Raw genomic sequence first — 22,006 nt, forward strand, 5'->3', positions numbered from 1 at the left:
TAATTATGTTTTATGGGGTGTCATTTAATTACTTTAGTCTGCCACTTTTATATAATAAAACAGTTGCCAACCTTTATTTGAGGCTCATTTGGAATTCACTGAGCCTTGAATGATTGTTTGCCATCTACAGTACCTCCTTATGCTTCTCAGACCAAGCTGAGTTTTGTTGGGGTACAGGAAAAAAACCAATTTGAATGGCCACGGGACTCATCCATCCATCCATTTCCTGACCGCTTCTTTCAATTCAGGGTGGTGGGGGAGCTGGAGCCTGTACTGACAAGAGAAGCAAGAGGTGCAAGGTGGGATACACACTGAATGGGATGCCAATCCATGGCCATAGGACTTATTTTGAAAAAAAAAACATCCAATCAAAGAGATTATAGACCTTAAGCGGCAGATTTGTCACTAAGTGACTGCAATGTTTTGGACCTAAAATAGTCTTATGGACTGTAGATGTTGGTAAGACATTCCAGTGTCTTTGTCCCAGATGAGCCCAGGCCTGTCCACTAATTAGTAGTAGACAGCTAATGAGCTATGACAAGTGTGTTCTTCTACCTAAGAAGTAAAATGTGAAGTTCTTGTTTGGAACAGAGACCAGCTCCTCACATACAGTACATATCACTACTTTGTGAAAATAGTTCTTAATTTTTTTATGAAAGAAGACAGAGGCCAACAGATTCCACGTCACAATACTCTCTCTCAGCTACACACAGTTGTCTGTGATAACTTCACTTCATGTACTGTATTCTTGCCTTCAACACCAGTCTCCCGCGACTGTGTTTTTGAGATTTATCATTTTCTGGCACAATAAAACTCCTAATAAAAGCGGTTATTAAACAAAGTAATCAAAGAATCAAAAAGAAAACAAAAATCAGGTTAAAAAAAGATGTGCTCTAGAGCTATTCCAAGCTCAAGCTTGTCTTGAGCTATGCTACAATAAACACAGCTTGATCTGCAGTCAATTTGTGACAAAATTTGTTAAATGTGAGCTTTTCGGACCATGTCCTGAAGTTCCTCTGGTGTTCCCCGTTTTTTTTTGGTTGACCTCAAATTTCTTCATTTGATGAAACTTCAAGTCAAAGGATTTGAACTGATGTAAGGTACTTCTGTGAACATACAGTACAAAAGTAAAAAAACAACAACAAACAGTTCTTTATTTTTCCAGTGTGTACGAGTAACTACTAAAAGGATGTAAAAAAAAAGACATAAAGGACTCTCAGCAAAGCATTTAAATTTTACATTAAGCAATATACTGTACTGTAGTAGAAAACATGCTTTGGATTACTTAGAATCCACTTAAGACCAATGACTGAACACTCCTAGCCACTCAACCCATCGGTCCAGTGCAAGCACCACACCTTAAAAAGTCAAATACTTTTTTACTGATAGTGCATTTGGGCCACAAACTATTCCAAAACACGCCAGCCAAGTGCTTTTTCTGATACTCCACAAAGCTCTAGGCCATGCTTTAAATGAAAATAACATTAAATCACATAGTTCAAATATTTATTTTGGAGGTCTATGATAAATGTTAAAATTCCACATTCAGAAGACTCAATATAACAGTCCAAAATATGGAATGTATTTTATCTCAAAATTCTTCGCGTCGACCCAACTATAAATAACTGCTTTAAAACGTGGGGTTAGAATGCTGGCCTTTTTGAAATCTACTTCCTCTACAAAACCATTCCCTTGTTTTGCAGATATTTAAAATAATTAAACAAGTATTCATGCCACATTCCACTCGAGAGCATAATTCATTTAAATACATTTTGATCCAACCTAAAGTACAATTGTTGCATTATTTTGTGAAATCCACAAAGAGCAGGCAGCAGAGAGAAACACTGAAATAATCACATCATGGCACAATCCTGTGAAATGCTGCCAAATAAAAAAAAAAATCATAGCTGTCGTGTGGAAACAAAACTGGCACATACTGAGTCATCCATCGGGACATAAAAATGTCTAAGAGATAGCGGTTTTCAAAGCAATTATCATTAATCCCACCCCACTCCCCCCAAAACCATCATGTGTCTCAATTTCCTCATATCTTCTTGAATCTTGAGTAACTTATTACCCTCTTCATATTCTCGGCATATTTTTTGATATACACTAAATTTTTAAGAAATGTACTGTAAGAAATGCCTTCTCTGGCAGGGTAACTTCGAGATACTAGTCAATCAGATGCCAGAGAAAAGCAATACACTCACAGGAAAACCACACGATCATGAGGAGGGAGATCATGCAAACTCCACTCCAAAGGTCCCCCAGCACAGAATCAACAAAGAACCAATCTGATGTGGCTGCAGTAACCACCACTGAGCCACTGTGTACCCTTTCCTTATTCTCAGAACATTTAAATAACTAGTACAGAGACATATTAGCATTAAACCTGTATTTTCTTGTCCAGTTCCAATTTATTTTTTGGGGGGGGGGGTTGTCGAATGACGGAGCTACACTATTCAGGTTATAGCTGAAGAAGCTTACGGTGCTTCGAAGTTAGCCCTTTGGGCACAGAGCTGAGGTTTAACAACATCATTGATTTCATTGATTCTGTTATGGTCAACTGCAGTGGATAGAAAGGGTGAATAAATCCTAATCCACTGCAAATTTTACTTGCTGAGTTTAATTTTCATACTGCTGCAAGCTTTAATGTTATGTTGATCTAGTGTATCCCCACCTGCAGTAATGGTGCCCACTGTACTGTACCTGTACTTTACTTTGCACAGGGGAACTACAGCACTTCAATCCTCTAGTTTGTCCAGAGCCATAACTACTACTCTCTGCCTTCACCCCCCATCAAAAATAACAAACATTATTGTTTTACTTGCACAGTATTTATACAGTAGGTTTATCTATTTTTGGTCTCCTGTCTGTCCCCCAAGCCTGTCTACACTCTAAGGGTGACAGGGCCTTCTGCTGTGCTCCAAAGCTCTGGAAGTCTAAGCCTAAGGATGTTAGAGGGTCACCTTCCCTGAGCTCATTCAAATCTAGACTCAAAATCCGTCCTCTTTAGAAGGGCTTTTACTCAGCTGGTTCTGAACCTCTCCCTTTTGCTTTCCTTCAGTCTTTCTAACCCTCAGTGTAACAGTTTAATTCTGCTATTGCCTCCCACTTTGTAGTGCATCTTGTTTTTCTGTAAAGGAGCTACATAAAATAAAATATATTATTATTATTACATGCATCATCCACTTTGAGAACTTGAACCAATTTTAAGTTCAAACCTGCACTGCCACAAGCAAGTTCATTACAACCTTGGACATTTCAATTGACAGTTCCTGCAGGGTGAACAACTCCTTGAGTCGAACTGTGCTTATGAAAAAAAGAAGTGAACGGTCCTTTCTTGAAGGCCCTGTAGACAGAGAGTAGGCATCAATTAATCCTAAGTCTAGCTTGGAAGCACAGGAACCAATTAGGAGGCCGACAAAGCAGAGCTGCAGGCGTCCCACCTCGGACATTTATGAGTGTGTTAAGAAGTCACCAGAACATCTAAAAGCAGTATGAAGTAAACATAAATCTGCAATGAAGTGGGAGGAAGTGACTATACCCCAAGTCACGAGAAGATCTCTTGACTCTGATCATGTTTAGAAAAGGTTCAAATATCATTAAAATAGGATTTCAGTGCTCCCCATCCTTGTATTTTATCTACAACCAGTTAATACAAATTATTGTTTCTCTGATATTTCGGAACTGCCCAGTGAATGAAAACAAAAATCTAATAAAATCGTTCTGTTTCATTTCCTCCTTTGGCAAATCCAGCGCACGTCTGAAGGCAAAGTGAACAAATCCGTTTGATGTCTAATCTGTCAGAACATCTCAGTTGAACTGCATCAGACTTATTTTTATGGATGCTTTCATATCCTGCAGAAACTGCTGGAATTAATGTGACTCCAGAATAAACATTACTCTGCTCACTTAACATTTCCTCAGTGCACAGAGTCGCGCATCCTTTCCATGGGCAAATATCATGGATTAGAGAGACTTCCATTTACGAAACGATGATCTTATACAGTACTACAGTCCTGGTCTTTGCTAACAAAAATAGTTAGAAACAATACAGTAGTTAGTACAATAAATACTTTTCTGCAGATAGAAAAGCAAGCATGTTCATTTTGTTTGTCACTGTATGACAATATAAAAGGTAAAAAGTTATTTTTCTATGTTTTGAAAATCACCGTCACAAAACGCCAGTATGACCAGTTATAACAACACACTGGTTATACACCAGTTATAATAACAATTTGTTATTCTCATCTTCTTGGCTAAAAAGATAAGGAAACTGCAATCAGTCACAACTGCGGTTTGGTTTTTGTTTTTTAAATATTCAATGTGTTGAAATGTGGCTCCCCAATTTAGAGTAAAAAATGCAATTGGAATAAAAACAGCAAATTAATGATTCAGTACCAATAGGAGGACTGTGGCATAAGTATCCTTGGAATCTTATGTTGGTGTAGTTGGATGATGCGGTTTACTGATCTACTATCAATTTAAAACTGTTCCTGGAGTTACTGAAAAGTAAAAACTATCGCAGTCAGTTAATATCTTCCACCAAAGAATTAGGGTTTGGATTTGGATGGTGGTTAGAACAAGGATCATACAGTAAGTAGAACTAGGCTTAGGAAATAAATCAGAATTAAGGTTAGGGTTATCTGGCTATTCATATACAGCTGCATGATGTTATGGATTCTAATTAGTTTGTAACCAGATTAATAGGGAAAGCAATGTGAAACAGAATAGACAAAAGACAGAGTAAGATGATTAAGAGTATAAATTGTTGCATGCTGTAGGAATAGTATCGTGCTAGTACAAGAGGGCACAGCAGTCAAATAAAAGTCAGTGGTTACTGTATAGTTCGATATCTGTGGATCCAGGGAGAATGCATTTCATTTAGTTGTTTATATTTCTCTGAAATCAAAACTGCTGTCACAGCTACATCCCTCAGAGTCCCGTGCCACATCAGCATTCTTTATTTTTAGAGACGGGAACAATTTTAAAAGTGCTTATCAATGATGTTGTTTGTTGTTCCCAGTTGACTTCTAGCCTTCAGAAACAAATAAATTGAAGTAGTTCTAGGCTGTTATATTTGACAACAGTTTCTGGAGTGATTTAATAGAATGGATGTGTTTCACGCCTTTTATGGGCTAAAAATTCAATATCTTTTTTTGACGGTGCGTTAGCAGTGTTGCGAAACATACCTCATAATAGTTTAAATCAGTGCCAAAACCTGTAAAATTAATGAGGCCTCATATGGATTACATTTTCTAAATATCAAAACAATGAGACCAAACTTAGTTATAAAAGCATCTTAATATGATTTTTTTTCCCCAATTGTAATACAGTTTGCCCTTTACAGAACAATTCCTTTTACTTCACTTGTTAATCAAAGAATAATCGGTTATTATTATTCTTATTATTCGTATTCTTAAAATACGATTGGTGGTCAATTTTCTTTTGTAGGAAAGTAATGATAAAAAATAGATTTGGAAGATTCTGTTAAAAGGTTTCTTGCCGCAATGCAATAAAAAGCAGAAAATATCCCTATCTTTATCTTACAGTATGTCGCTTTTTATACAATCACTGCCGGAAGAAGAAATGGATTAAAGCACATCAAAAGGGGAATATTTTAACTATTCATTTAGACTCATTTGGAAGACAAACTGTACCCATGTATTTTTCATATTTGATCTTCAAAGATAACACTTTCTTCACAGAAGATTTGCAGTTCACATCCAGTATTTTTACAATTGGATTGTGAATGTTGAATGTTATGTTGAGATAACAACAGCGTCTTGTCTGTCCTGGCAAAAGTGGTCATGATCCATCTCAAGACCAAACTACATGCACATCTATAAAGCTACAGTACATGATGAGGTCCACAATTCAACACAGCATGCAGTGACTACAACCATGAAGGTTGTGTTCTCAGTGATGCCCACAAATATTTCAAGTACTAGTCGACACCTAGATTTATGAAGGAAAAGGAGGTAAAAAGTCTATTTCTATCTACAGTATTTTAATAGTCAAATGGCTTATAATTGTTTCCTCTGGTAAAGCTGTATAATAACCTAAATTTAGTTGCACAGGCAGCAATGGGATCTGCTTCGATTCACTTCAGTTCTGAAATTCAAATGAGTTTAAAAAATGTTCCTCACAAGTCAAATTAAATGTTGAAAAGCAACCCATAACCTTGTCATCTTCAGGCTTTGTGAAAAAGTGCTGGTCATGGATTATACTCAAAGGTGAGGTAGCTTATTTTATATTATCAACATTTAATTTGACTTGTGAGGACCATTTTTAAAACTCATTTGCATTTTAGAATAGAAGTGAGACATAAGGTCATTAAATAAAAGGTGAATCTGAACAGATCCCATCCCTGCCTGTGCAAATACATTTAGGTTATTATACAGCTTTACCAGAGGAAACAATAACAAGCCATTTGAGTATTTAAGTAGATAGAAATAGACTTTTTACCTCCTTTTCCTTCATAAATCTAGATGTCAACTAGCACTTGAATTATCTGTGGGCATCACTGGGAATACATTAATTGAGCATTCAATGAACTAGATAGATAAGGATTCACTTAACACAGAAACCCAATAATTATTTTGTTAAACCCAAGAATTATTAACAGCAATAGCCATTCATAAGCCATATAAACAAACAAATCAATGAAATTAAGATATATGAATTCGATTATACAGTATCTTTCCCAGACACACATTGATTTGCTCAGATTCAGTCTGGTAACTAAAAAATTTTTCCAAAACAAACATGTAAAAAAAATTAAAAAAAAATAATTGTTAGCCCATGTCTAAGGCTCATCAACAGTTGATGAAAGGTGAAAACTTTGTAAATTGAAAAGTTGACGTTTCATCTCCTTAAGGTGCAAGAATTATTCTGTCAGTATAATCAAATTAATAAAATATTTTTCTTCACTATCTTTATTTAGGATTTTAATACTAGACGAAGGAGCATTCTGTTTAACTGAAACCCCAAGTGTTCTCAGTAACCGTCAATACGTTTAGGTATTCTTTTACAGAACACTGCCACCTACTGTCATTAACAGGCATAACCACACACAGAGCGTAAAACTGTTGTAACTATTAATACAACATTATAACAGAAATAAAATCGGTTTCCTATTATGGTGTCAACATCTGTCTGCAAAACAACAAACAGAAAGGCTTGCTTTTCATGTCCCTGTGAAGTTAAATGGTTCTTAATAAAACAACAAAAAAAGCTGGTTTGAAAGTAGAGGAGTGGGTGTGTTCACTGACATGTTTGCTCATATAGCTTGTGGTTTACAGTTCAAAGGCAAAGCTGAGCGACAAGTTGAATCCACTTTTAATCTGCTCTCTTCTGTTGCCTTTGTTCATAAAACCAATTACTGAGCAAAAAGTGCAGGGCAGTATCAAATATTCTGACAGAAAGAAACTGAAATGATTTGGTATCCCCATGCAAAGCACATAATGACCTTCTAAAAAAGATAAGCTATATTATTCATATCTAGACTCGGATACCTAGAGAACTGACTCAACATGGCACTTGATCATACCGGGTAGTAACACTGTCACACTATTTTAAAGCAAGGATCTTTGACCTTTAATGGATTGGCATTACCAGTGCTTCTTGAATTGCAATGAAAATAACAGATTCCAAGTTTTTCTATTTTTCTATTGTACTGCAGCTATCCTGTCTTAACCACACAGAGTCGTACATCGTCGCCAACTTCTCAAATCCAGTCACCAACTAGAGTACATGAAACCTCAGGGGCAAGCCGACAATTTTTCCAGTTTTGTCACCATTTTATTGTACTAGCAATAACAACAATATCAATTCCTTTGCATTTTGTGGAACACTTGCAAACCACAAGAATCCCATAACATTTATACCTTTTATTCATACAGTATTTTGTGGTGTTCTAGCTTATATTAACTTTTTAATTACATACTACACTTTGCCTTTACTGTAATATATCATAGGACACTGTTACCATTTTTTCTAAATAACAATAGGTAAATATTCCTTCTAATATTCCAAGCAAACATCTTCAACGTGACAGACATTACTCATGAAAGAAATATTAGATATCTGGCAAAGGGCATCCAATATTTCTTTTTGACACCTGATGCAGTAATGCCAAGCAGAAGCATTGACTCCAAATACTCAGTTCATTACTGTGTTGCATGTCATTGCTGATGGAAACTTGTGTGAAAGAGGCTGACGCATAGAGAACCAGCTGAGGCAGTTTTATCTCCAGCTTCTCAAAGAAATGGTGAACTGGAACCCAGAAATTGATACTGCAGCACACAGCTTGGCATGGGAAGTATGTCAAAGCCAAAAAAAATGAATATTCAATTTACGGTAGGGAAAGGTTTGCACACATAGAACACAAGGTTATGTAATTTAATGTTGTTAAAAACCTAATAGGATATAAATAGATGTTTAAGCAATGACACTTTTTTGGTAAGCAATTGGATGATGTAAGCCAAGATAAACAAGAAATAAAACAAACAAATACCTTGTCGAATTCAACTGCTGTGTGGAGAGTGAATCCTGGATCTTTGCCATGAACGGACTTGTCAACAGACTGTAAGAGAGAAGCATTTGTCTTCCTTTACAAAACCCGCAGTTAAGAACATGGCAAAGTTACTGAGGCTTTGTGGAATGCAGAAAACCCTTGCATACATTGGGATAAGATAATTGGTAAGGTGAGGTTCACAGTTCTGTCTTCTGCCTCGATAGTAGGCATTGAGAAGCATCATGGTAAGAACTGGTTAAGTAAAAAGTTAGTTTTAGCCAGCAGAAGAACATTTCATGCCGCACTGAAAATAATAAAATAAACGTAACAAGAAGGCTGCAAGATGGAAAAATAAAACTCAACAGCCTGGAGTAATTGCTTCCTTTTCCATTTTAATGTTTAAATTGCATTTCCTACATTACTCATTTAAAAGTTATTAGTCTATAGGAAGAGAACATTATGTGTAATAAGAATGCAGACCAATTTAAATGGAGTACGTTTTAAGATATTAATGCATGGCAAAACCATTTGTAGAAAACAAAAATGATTTTGCTAAATATGTATTCCTCTTCTCTTGAAGATCTATAGAAATATTAGTTCCTATAGCACTGAAAACTGTGGTTCAGTTTGTTCTTTTATTTAGTATGTACTGTATAGTTTTATCAGTATGAGAATTCTCAAACTGGTATTGACTTCATTTCCTGATATTTTACTTAAATATCATTGTGATATTTAGCAAATTATCAATTATGTTAACACAAAAAAAAATCCAAACCGGAGGGCACCACAATTTTTATCTATTTGATTCTTAGTAGTTTATTGACCTGAGAATCTCATTAAGCTTTGTTTCAAAATAATCCTAAGGAATCATCTTCGTCAATGTGTCTGAATAGTTTGCTCCAGGCTCCTGCAATTCTTTGTGTAGAAAAGCCCCTTATATTCACAGGCAAATGCACTTTGCTTTCATTTCTCTTAAAAAGGCCCACACGTCATTTTCACATTTGTTTCTGAAGTCTTGCATGATGCCATCTCATGAGCTCATCTGCTCAAGGTGAGAGTGATTAGGCTCATTTATATCGTCTTGTGTGACACTGCTTTTCAAGTCGGGCATTATCCTTGATCTTGCTTAAATGCTCTCTGGGGCAGCAATGCCCTTGTTTGTAACATGGAGATGATCATATCAAATAAGGTTTTTAGTAATGCATTGTATGTACTGTATAATGGCATGTTGTGGTTATTTAATTTGGAAGAGGACCATGTTGAAGCTTAAACCATTTTGTGAATATGAATGCTTCAAATGCATCTATGGGTTGCATTTCCCTGAAAGATGTCAGATAGATCACCCAGATTGTACTCCAATCTATAAAGAATGAATGCAGGGCAATGATCACCTACACTTGGTCATTTACCAAGAACAATAATAAACATTGATATGTTGAGTTTTTAAATCAGGACTCTATTTCTTGACTAATACGCTCTCAGCAAGTCAATGGTTAGGAAAGAATAGGACCAACATGCTCATTTTTTCAGTAGCAGGTACAGCCTGGACATCAGAGCACCTACAATATGAATATGATGTGTAACTGTGTTTATCACCTAATGGTTTCTTTCACTGCTCACACTAAGCATGCACAAATGCTCCTGAAAGGTTTAAAAAAGAAAAACAACGCATGCAAATCTGGAAGGAGGTTAAAGAATGCTCACATCCATCTTTAAGGAAGCTCAAAATATTCTTCTTATGATCCACTGCAACTAAAATCTAATATTTGTTCTAGTTACCTTGAGGTCCTGTAACAAATAAAAGTGGTTTGTCACCTCAAACACTTAGAAGATGAAGACAAAGATGCAACTGAAGCAAAATAAAGTTGGTTATCTGAAATGACTGAACAAAACAGGACCAAGAACCCAAAGAGCTCGAGGATACAAAGATGCTTTAGTCAAATCAAAGCAATTATGTGAAGAGAAGAATACCTATATACACATTAACAGATAATGTATGCTTTTTGACCATTTTAATTTTATCATGTTTTAATGAATGTGATCAAGCAAAGCTTGTCAACGTTTCTGCTTTATTTCATTTTCCATGATACAGCATGTGTCTTGCTAATAGGTGTTGCTTTTATGAATGGCAGATATGCTATACATATGACCAATAATTAAAATAATACATGTAAATAATCAAAAGTAAAGATGCTACTGTACTTCTGTGATGCTAGTTCAGAGATATTCAATGGTCTTGTTCTTACACAGATTTTTAAAGTACTGTACAAGACATATATCTTGAGGTAATGCCACTGAAACATATTTCATTTTCCTTTTCACACTTTTGCTGCTTTTTCTGGGCCCTCTCTCGATTGGGAAATCAAGAGCATTATAGAAACACCAAGTTGAGAAGTCAGAAGGGGGTCTACCAGAAGAAGACATTTCCCAAACATGATAGTTTCTCATTACAAGATTTGGAGGGAAATGACACAATTCTCCATATTAGACTTTACGCAAACATACAGTACTGTACATAAGCACAGTTTATCTCAGTATCATTTAGGTTCACTTCAGGTCATTGCTTGGCATGGAAATACAACTTCAAAAATATTACTAAGAGCAGAGAAGATGACTAATCACTGAGTTAAAAATATCCCTTTTCACTAAAATACCATATTCTTAGGCTATTGTGTCATGAGGTATTGCTACAAAAGTGCTGTATAATTATGAAACATATCTAACATGGTTCTACATAGTACAAGAGCTTACATGCAATAATTCAGTTTCCAATATGTAGCCTACATGTTGGCTAATGTTGTCTCTTTCATTTCCTACCCAGAGAAACCATCTTTTCTGGGTCATTTAGAAGCAGTAAATGGCACCAAATAGCAGCTAGTACTGTATATATGAATAAAAGTATATGTAAAGTATCTTTGTCTTGTGCACGGTTGATTTTGGAAGTGTTGCCATACTATAGAGCCTCTTTCCAATTCTAAAAATAGTTTATAATTTGTCAAACACAAAAATGCCAGTTTGTTTTACACATTTTAAGGTGAACATGTACAGTACCATGCGGCCATCAACTTTGACACCTGCAGGGTAAGCAGGGCAATATGGTCATGTGACAATTTTTTAAATTTTAAACTTTTTAAATTTCCATGTACTAAAATTAAATGAGCACAGGGCATTAGTTTGCAATCTTTGCAATCTGTCACAAATTTCCATCTAAAAGTAACTTTAGGAGAAACTTCTTTTGCACAGGAAGGGTGCTGATAATGTCGTGTTTTCAGACTGATCATTTTCGGAAATTTCTGACAGAAACCACCCATCACTTTAGAAGCGGAATCAAATATAAAATATAACAGGTCAGGTAAGACTCAAGACATTTGTTCATAATATAGCGAATAGGTCAAGAAGAAAAAGTTATACGATTCTAAAGGTTATAAGACAACTCCAAATAGCATTTGTTTTTTACGATCATAAGCATAGAGCTCTCTGTATTCTAGCCTGTAAAAATATATTATACAAAGCTAGCTCACCACAGTCAATGTTTCAGTGCACTTTAAATTGTCCATGTGTTATTCAGTAACTGAAAGAGCTAATCTGTAGCACATGTTAATCAAAGCTGTCATTCCAGAAATCAAGACTTTATACAAACTCATAAGGCATATCCAATAAATGTGAACATACAGTAAGTCTTATAATTATGTTAAAATTTATCCACATCTTCAAAAACAACCTCCTGCCAGCCAAAATTTTTTTTTGGTGAGTTGCTTCTGGTTATTATACTGTTTCATGTGCAGTATCTGCACTAAACAATCTACAGTATATAACAATCTTTACAGAGTTGTTATACTGTAAAGTAGATACAATATTAATAATTCACTTAAACTTTTCACTTTATTTGCAGTTTATTACCACCTTGAAACAGAGATACATCCCAGCAGACAGTAGAGATGCAAAGACAAATTAGCATATTGTATTAATATGCTAGAAAAATGAATTACTATTATAGGGAATAATAATAGTTTATTAATTCACCTTGAATTTTTCTGCTACACTCTTCTGCTAGTGCTATACTGTATACTAAGATTAATAAGTATTTAAAAAGCATACATACTAACAAATATTACTGTTTCAGAAGAAGGATCATCTTTTCTCTGAGACTGTGAATAAGCTCCTTATTGTCTTATTCCCTTTTGCTCACTGAAAGACATCCAAATTTCAATTTTGTTACAAATGTAATTTATAAACTTCACTGAATAATGTTTTGAAATCCTTTGGATGATTTGAAAAAACAAGGTGTCTATTTTATACCGCTTTTGTCTTTCAAATCTTTTGGGACTTGCAAATTAATGTGACTCACCAGTCACTCGATGGAGAGAATGTTAAAATCTCGAGAACATTTACTTACTGGGAAGCATCAGTCACAACAGGCAGTGGGATGTCTTCACCAACAAAGTCCATCTCGTCTACAAAGCTGTTTGTCCGGGAGATATCAATAGGCGGACCCTCAGGTTGTTTCTTGACTGCATTATTTTAAACAAGATGGGGGAAAATTAAAAAAAAAATACATTACCTTTCTAAAACATGTCATACGTAAATGAGTATGAGTATGGCTGGATGAGGTTTTTTTTGTAAAATATATGATTACAGAATTATACTTTTTGAACAGATTAATGTGATACACTTTTATATATTATATAAAGTTTAAAAAAATCTACATAAACTGAGAATATTAGTATGTACCTATACACTTCTACAACACTGTAACACTTTCTCACTCTCTCATCAATCTCGAATCACACAGTGCAAACCGTCACTTGTTTGAGCTCTTGAGATATGATAGTCTGAGAGATGTAGATATAACAGCAGAAAATACTCAAACTTGTATGCCATTTATGTGAAATAGCACAAAAATAATATATGGTAGAAAAATGTATACATGTGTTTTCACATATAAAGTGTGGTGCATGCAACCATACTGTAAATAGTTGATTCAGTCACAATGCAACACAAACACAATACACTGAAAGACAGAGAGACAATGTGCTTTGAGAGTAATGCCTTCGGGAATGTTACAACATGAAGTCACAACAGGACGCATGATAAATGTCCACCATGTAGCAGCATTTGTTATCAGACTCAATTAATCATGTAATGACTCAGATGTGGGATTGTTACATTTGGAGCCTTATCACTCCTGCACAGCAACAGCTATGGTTGCAAACAAACTGGGCATTGTGGAAGTAAACCCTGTTTACAGCCATCACATGACTCAGAGCTTCCAATGCCCGATTCAGGCAGGGCTTCATTGGGATTCAGTACCACCAAACGACTGCAGATTGTGAACTTGCAGATGGTGCCCCTTTATATTCAGATGAACCTTTATTCTCTGATTGACCATTGTAGAGCACATTCATATAGGAGAAACGTCAAACAGTTTGATCTTTTTAACGAATGACTGCTTTTCATAAATGAACTGTGGCACATACTATGGTACTCCATCAAGATCCCTATGTTCAAGTTCATGCTGGGCACACCAGGTACTAATTCATTATGGGTACTTGACTTTTTTGTACTATGTGACCCATATCAGATGAGACTTTACCTTTAGCTAATCAGTTTTCCTCCTTATTCCATATTCTTATGAGGATGGTGTGGAGGTGTAGTGCTAGTTCCTGTCCACCATGATTAAAAAGGTCAGTGATAATTCCATCCTTTCCTCCTGCTTTGCTGTTCCTTTCATTGCTCAATTGCCTGCATTACTCCCTAACTTAGTGATGTGGGATTTAATTTAATAGACTAATCATGATAGAGGATAGCTAATAGAAAAGATCCTCAAAACGTTCCTTGGAAAAAGCATTAACTGCTTCCCTTTCCCTGATCAGGTCTTCATCTTCCTTAGGCCACCTCAAAAGGACTGGCCCTTGGGAATTTGGGCAGGTGATGAAACATTTCCTTTGCCTTGTCTGTCCACCACCTGTTCTTCAAGTCCAGTTCTCCTTTGAAGCTCTGCCTTTGGCTGTGGGTGGGCCAGCTTCTTCTGCTTCGTGTTTGGGTCACTTTTCCATTTACATAGCTTTGTGCTTGTGAGCTGATCCATCCGCCTTCAGATTCTAGTGCTGGCAGAACACTTTTTTTTCTGTGAAACAAGGCGTTTGTGATAAGGAGAAGAACGTAATTGAAGTTGACATTTCTAACCCTTGCTTGGCTTATGGGTGAAACTGGCATCTCTTCCAACTCTAAGTAGAATAAGTGCATCCTCCTTTGGGATTCTACAAACAGTTTAATTTAACCTGACAAAAATATTGCCGTTAGTTTCATTATCTGATTATACAGTAGACTAGCATGTACCATATGATTACAATACTGAGATTGATTCGACTCATAAAGGAGATTATTTATGTCAAATCCAACTCCATAAATCTGACTCTCTTCCTTTGATTTTCCTTGTCAGAAGCTTTCAGAGCCACCACCGTGTTCCTTGAGCTGGCCTTCTCCAGTTCATCGGGTTTCGATGGAGCGAGGCGATGTGAATCTCATATCCCTGGAGTTCTTGGGCCATAAACACATTCTGGCCAGTCATGGTGTGGACAATGACTCTCGGTCTATGGTCTATGAAGGTGTAGCATGGAATAAATCAGTCAATGACCCTCAGTCGATGAGAACTGCGGTGTTCTGTTTTTTTTCCCCACAGCAGAAGGGTGATCCCTCTTGATATGGCTATCCAGTTATATTTCATTGAAGTAGACTGTGATTAAGTCACTGTTTTTAAGCCTGCTTCCTGAAAGGAGTGACATCACTATCATGTCCCATCTCAATTCTCTCGTTTCCACACGGATTTGACAGCGGGCTGGAGATGGGAAATGCCTATGCTTGACTGTTTGAGAAAGCACTGCACACAAGCTTCTATACAAATTCTGAGAGAACAGGCTCTGAACCCATGGCATGAACACCCCAAATGATTCATTCTGCTGCAGCCTTGGTCCAAGGGGACTTAATGTGTTTTTTTTCTTCTGCCTGTACTACTAGTGAGGACGTGTTTACCAGAGCCCCAGCTCTTTCACAGTAATAGGCCTTCACAATATGCAATATGACTCCAAGACTGAAGCCACTTCCGTATATCACCCTGTCAGCGTTGAGCCCACATTAATCATTGCCCAGGTTTTACAAAAGGAAATCGAGGGTCATTGGTATCCAAATGCTATTCTATACTGAACATCAAAATCTGTTTATCACATATAAATTGTAAGACTAATTTAGAAAATTAACTTTTGTTGACCAGATATATGTAAATTCATTATGCTGTATCACATTGGTCAAAAAAAGGGACCTGCTGTGAAATTTCCAGGTTAGCAATGTGTGTGCCCACTTCCAAAAGCAAAACAAGTACAGTATGTGTCTGTTATTTGAGTCCTAAATGCCATATTGCCCCATTGGTCAACAGGGCACAGGTCCAGTGAGTAGGGCACGCACGGCATAACTAATCTCACTGCAAGACAGACACTGTTACATCAATGGTCTAAGGTTGTGTGGTGTCATGCTGGAAGGCTGTTACATTTGGATGAACCCACAAAGAAAGCAAATGGGACACCAGAACTTGATCAAGGTACCGTAACATTGTTTAGTGAAGTTGACATCATTCACTGTAAATAATGAGTACATGTAAGGTATTATTCCAATGTATCAATGGCACAAAGGCATTGTTCTCATAAGGGGTGCAAATCTCATATTCAAAGCAACACAAAAACCATTTAATCCATATCCAAAATCATTTCTTTCTAAGAATACATACAGTATATTAATAGAATATACATTAAAAAAGCATATTATTCTGTAAATCATGGTGTTTGTTTCTTACATACATTAAACTTAAAAATTAACAAAATCAAGATGTTACCACAGCTTCTTGCTTGGTATACTTTATCCCCTCAGATTTATACAAAAATGTACAGTATGTGCTCTTGTGCTTAATAATCTCCACATGGTAGAACATTCTGTCATGATATGAAATGTGCATGATATGAACAATTCTCAAATGACTGAAATGGTAAAATCAAGGAATTGATGCATGTAACCAAAGATCTCAATTTTCACATGATCTCGAGCACCAGTTATGTAAATATCACTTACTCAGACAAAATAATATTGGAAAAATTGCTTTAGTGTGGTGCATAAATAGAGCTTAAAATATACTGTCAATATACTGTAAGCTTAGATGTGAATATTGAGCTCAGAAACTTTAAACATGAAATACTGAGCTGTTGATTTGCTTCATTAATGTGTATTGCCATTTGCATAAAAAAACAATATTTTGAAAAACACAGGTTTAGAATTTAACCTAAATGTGGATTTAAAAGCTACATCTTTTTCAAAAGTCTAGATTTTGAAACATTTAAATATTTATTTCATGTGTAGATGTGCACACATGTACAGTAAATGTTTTTTTCATGCAGCTGGATAACTATGGAGAAAAATAGTCATGTTTTTGAAGTCTGTCAAAAAATACAAGAGACCTGCAGGGAAAAAAGTGAAAAACAGATGCTTGTTTTTGACAAACAGTCTCCCATACAATACATAACGTTCTTGCACGTAGTATGAAATTAGTCACTGAACTAATATTATTATATCCCCTTTGACTTAAAAACTGAGATACAAACTGTTTCAATGAGGCCCACTTTGAAAATGCCTACTTTGGAGTTGTACCTGGGGAGGAGGGACAGCTTGCAGAGTAAAGGCTTAAAGAAGACCAGGAGAGCTGTTGGCCTGTTTACAACCCGGACAGCACAGGCAGAGCCAAAGGCGCACAAAGACACAGCAGAAAAGAGAAACAAAGAACAATTGTGTTTGAAAGCAATCACAGGGATTCAACGATTTAAAAAAACAACAGCAACATTCAATTGGGTAACAGAAGAGTGCAATGGTAACATGCTCCTGCATTAGGAAAATAATCAGTTGACAGGAAATGGGGAAAAAAAACATTGATAGAGAAAAACGCTGAAAGTTTCATCTTAAATGAAACTTGGAATTCTGAATTCATACACATCAACATACATTAAAAGACCTGAGGATCTGCTGGCCAAATCTACAATTCTAATTTCTGCATACATATTTTGATGCGAACCAATAATATACAGTATACAGTATAGTGAATACAGTCCTTGAAGGTTTCAATGTCAATTGCTGTATATATAAAATATATACCCTATACTGTAATATATACTCTAAGATTGTAATGAAGCAAGGAGTAGGCATGGAATTGGGTGAGACCGATGATATTCATAGTACTCATTTCTGTCTTTTAATCTCTATTTTCGTCTAGTTACAGTACTGCTTTTGTATATTCACTCAACACCCTGTCCATGTATCCACTCAATACAGGTCTGCAGAGTACCTGGAGCCTATTCCGGCAAGCAACAGGTGCAAGGCAGGAATCACTCAACATATTATCACATAATATAGAATTCCTGAGATTAGATTTGATCTCCGATTCCTATGACAAAAGGTTTCTATTCCCTCCTGGAGTGCATGCAAGGTAACTTCTCATATGAGCTACTGTAATTCATTAGATCCATTAAGTTAAGAAAAAAAGATCTTGCTAAGATACAGTCTCAAAACACAAAATGTAAATTTGCTAATAAATATTATGTGCTTGCTTCTTCATTTGCATTGAACAAAACAACTCTGTGCTGCAAATTAATTTTTACATTTTTGTGTTCATTGCATTCGTGAAAACAAAAGCTGCTGACCATGTCCATGTTGGAACTCACTGAGGTTACTGTGGTTGTGTGTGCCGATTTGAATGATGTCATAAATCATATACTACAGTACCATCCCCAACAGATCTAAGTCAAAGCAGAAGAATGCCTAGTGTACTATCCACACCATTAAAGATGTGTTTGATGCAAGTGTGGTAGATACAGTATATTGTGTATTTACATTCTCCTCCAGATAACTTTTTTCTTTTTAATGCTAGACATAGATAGTACTCTAGAATTATCTCTTAGTTCTTGTTGTAAATAATGCTGTAATGACCCATGTCACCAGTCAATCACCTACTGTATATATCCAAATATAACCAAATGAACTAAAGCAGAACAAAAATCACCCACAGTAGGGAGCTGTTTGATATGGTGTCTTTTCCACCTGTGTGTGTCCATCATCAATTGGCCTGAACTCATTATGAACCGTTTAGTCAAAAATAAAGGAACAATTTCTTAATTAGCTAGTTTGTGTGTCGATATAAACACCCACGTCTTCGTCATATTTCAATGTTTTACATGTTGCATTCACAGTTTTCAGTACTGGCATCCCAAACCCCCTGTACTCGTTCACTCTTAAATATCACCTGTTTGAATTTTATCTAAATCTTTTCAAATTATATTTTCTGCCTCTTCAAGGTCCGGCAAAACTCCTTTGGTATCATCCATAAACTTGATGTTTTACTAAATATACCAGAACCTAGATCCTTATGATAATCCATATATTACATCACCCCCAACATTCACTCCTTATCTTTTCTACCCTTGTTTTCAGTTAGCCAGTTCTAAGTCTATTTCCTTGAATGACAAATGCTTCAACTTTGAGAATTAATCTATTATGAAGAAGTTTTGCAAAATCCTTCTGGACATCTAAACACATCATATCATATGCTCTGAGTGTGTCCTTTACTGTTGTTTCTGATTATTGTTCAAAGAATTCTACCTCTTCTATGTTGACTAGCTCCTACTATCTGATTGTAATATGCGGTACAGTAGGTTACACTCCTAATTTAGCTCTGTTTCAATTACCTTACATGAAACAGAACTCAGTAATTATTTGATTCACTTTAGTCACCATTCTTACGGAAAGGCACTGCTTGAGAATTTTTTCAGTCCATTAGTAGTACGCCTGTTTTCAATGACTGCGAGGTGTCAGTGGCTTCTGGATGGGATGACAGCTCGTTTCCTTGAGTATAGAATTATAAAATTCCCCTTATCGTATTCTTTCTAAAAACCTGAAGTGGGTTTCTTTTCCTTTCAGCATGGGATAAACCTTTACCTGTTCACCTATGTTGCTTGCTTGGTCTCTGAATCCACTAGTTCAACCAGTCCACGAATTTACACTCTTCATCCTATTTCTGGCAGCAATACATCTCTCTGTGTGATGTTATGTGTTCATATGTAGACAATGTACAGTATAAGACTCCTTACTCGTCTGCTACCCATGCTTTGAATATTTCAGTACACTACATGGGTCAATACACAAATCTGTATTACTGCTTTTACATTTTATCATAGATAACCATGGCGTGGATTCAAAAGCCAGATTGGTCAAACGGTTTAAATATTAAGTTATTCATTTTTATTCATCTTCTCATGACATCCCTATCCATTTAAACAATTTTTTAATCAAGTGAGTGCCTGGTTGGAGTGAATTGTAAAAGTGTGTCCATCCTTTCAAGTGTGCATTTTCATTGTAAAAATGAATGGACTTTCTTGCTTGATTTTTTAGCTATATGATCCCTTTCTCTTGTCATTTGGATGCTAGAATGTATCAGCTCATATCAGTGAAAGTATACAGCAATATGGGCAAATCAGCATTTCATCCAACACAATGCTCTTTGGTCTTTTTGGACCAAAGTACTAGAAGAAAGAAATAACACCCTACGTTGGATGAAAACACCCAAAAAGGAATTTCCTCAAGTTACACTCCTACAGGCGAGCAACAGCTTTTTAGTAACTGTAGCACAGTAAAGTACAAAAGGCAACAGGTTTTTTTTCTGCAGGTCTGAAAGCAGAGGAGTAAGAATGCCAACCCTCTCAATTTCTTGTATGGGTTTTTCTTAATTGACCCTGAAAAATCTTCTAGTCTGAGGCCGGGAAGGGAGTGTGCAGATTTTAACCTTTCTTTGATTCAGCTCCAATCAGCAGCTGGTTTAAATTCTGGAAATGCCATCAGGTTTAATTTACGGAACTCTGATATCTGTATCCGTGAACTACAGTAGTCCACAATAGGGAAAGGGGAAATGACCACATACAGTATAAAAATGAATGCCGACATTCAAATTCAGTCTGCTGAGTAAAACATTGAAGATGCTGCCAAACAACATTTTTATGTGTTTCGTAGCCACTGTTTAGAATAAACCTGACAGTTCTTTATCTTAGCATCCACTTCAGGAAAGTCTTGTCCTGGTCTCCCCATGTAGAATTTAAAATGTTAATTTTGTTATCCTAAAACATAGATGGAATTTTGGCCCTATAATTACATCTTGGCATTTAACAGGAACGTTCACAAAATGCCAGGCATGACATCCCAATTCACTTGTTTTCCATAATCATAAACTCCTTAGGTACAGTATGTTGCTTTTTTTTTTTCTAAATTGAAAGAACAAAGGGACGCACATTCTAACAGATGACTTCCAGATCTCCATTTAATAATGCATGCATACAGCTCTATGGCCTAGGGACAAGGGACAAGGCTTTCTTCATACTCACATCTACTAGATTTCAGGACCAAAAGAAGTATAAGCTTCAAATATACTGTATATATACTTTTTTTCCATACAAATCTTTAGCAACTGTTAATATTTGGGATAAGGCTTAGATTAGTATAATGTAGATATTTCCTGAGATGATTTAAATGTGTTTAAAAATCCTGTTGAATGATTCATCCATTTTCTAATCACCTAAACTAATACAAGGTCACTGAGGAGCCTGGGATACATCCTGGAGAGGTCGCCAGTCCATCATAGAACACACACAGACACAAGCTAATGAACCTATCAGTATGTCTTTGGACTGTGGGAGGACAAAATGAGACCAGAAACTCCAAGCACCCCAATTGAATTGCACTGGCTAGCATTGCTTCCTCACATTCTGTCATCATGCCACCCCTATAATGATTCATGTAACTTTTCCCCACAAAGAGTATATTTTCCTTCATTTTCACGTGGTAATGCCACTTGGGCTTAGTACCTTGTGCAATTCTGTTTCTAAGACAATTGCTTGCTGGCAGTTGGCATTTTTAAAACAGACTCCAACAGTGGTCTTTCAGTGCAGCAGAAGTACTGCAGAAGTAGATGTGGACAGCTGAATTCACAGCTGCTAAAACAATGCTGGTACTTTGTTAAAAAACCTCAACAATCCCTTCCCTAGCTTCATTAGGTTCTAGCATGTCTTGATATTAATTATATGGTGCTTTCCACAGCTTGGGTTAATGATGTTGGTTAGATGTGCAGTAAAGGCTTAGAGAGCTCTGGTGCTGACACATGTTTGTGTCTTTGTCACATTGTGCTTCTGCTATTATTTAATGATTTTACTGCTCATGTCCATTGGGAGGAAACGTAGAGGAGAGGCAGTAGGAAGAATTTCTGGGGTGGGAAACAATAAAATCCGTAAAAATGTGATTGCAAACAGGTGAAGTTGAGCACTGCAAATTATAAATCAGAACGTGTAAAGTATATAATGTGCCATAATCTGATTAACTATGCTTCGACCTAAAAGGGTATCTGAAAATTTT

At 36.2% G+C, this 22,006-nt stretch overlaps 1 protein-coding gene across 1 annotated transcript in view; it reads right to left on the reverse strand.

Annotated features, from left to right (window-relative positions):
• Positions 1-22,006, reverse strand: part of kcnq1.2 (potassium voltage-gated channel, KQT-like subfamily, member 1.2) — a 285,958-nt gene that overhangs the window by 190,197 nt on the left and 73,755 nt on the right. Inside the window, exons 11-12 of the mRNA XM_088922866.1 lie at positions 12,918-13,032; positions 8,522-8,590 (exon numbers count right to left, since the gene is read on the reverse strand). Of these exons, the coding sequence (XP_088778992.1) occupies positions 8,522-8,590; positions 12,918-13,032 (184 nt within the window). The remainder of the gene's footprint in view (positions 1-8,521; positions 8,591-12,917; positions 13,033-22,006) is intronic.

Source organism: Atractosteus spatula, chromosome 8, assembly GCF_055471065.1.
Source record: "Atractosteus spatula isolate fAtrSpa1 chromosome 8, fAtrSpa1.hap1, whole genome shotgun sequence".
Taxonomy (NCBI): domain Eukaryota; kingdom Metazoa; phylum Chordata; class Actinopteri; order Semionotiformes; family Lepisosteidae; genus Atractosteus; species Atractosteus spatula.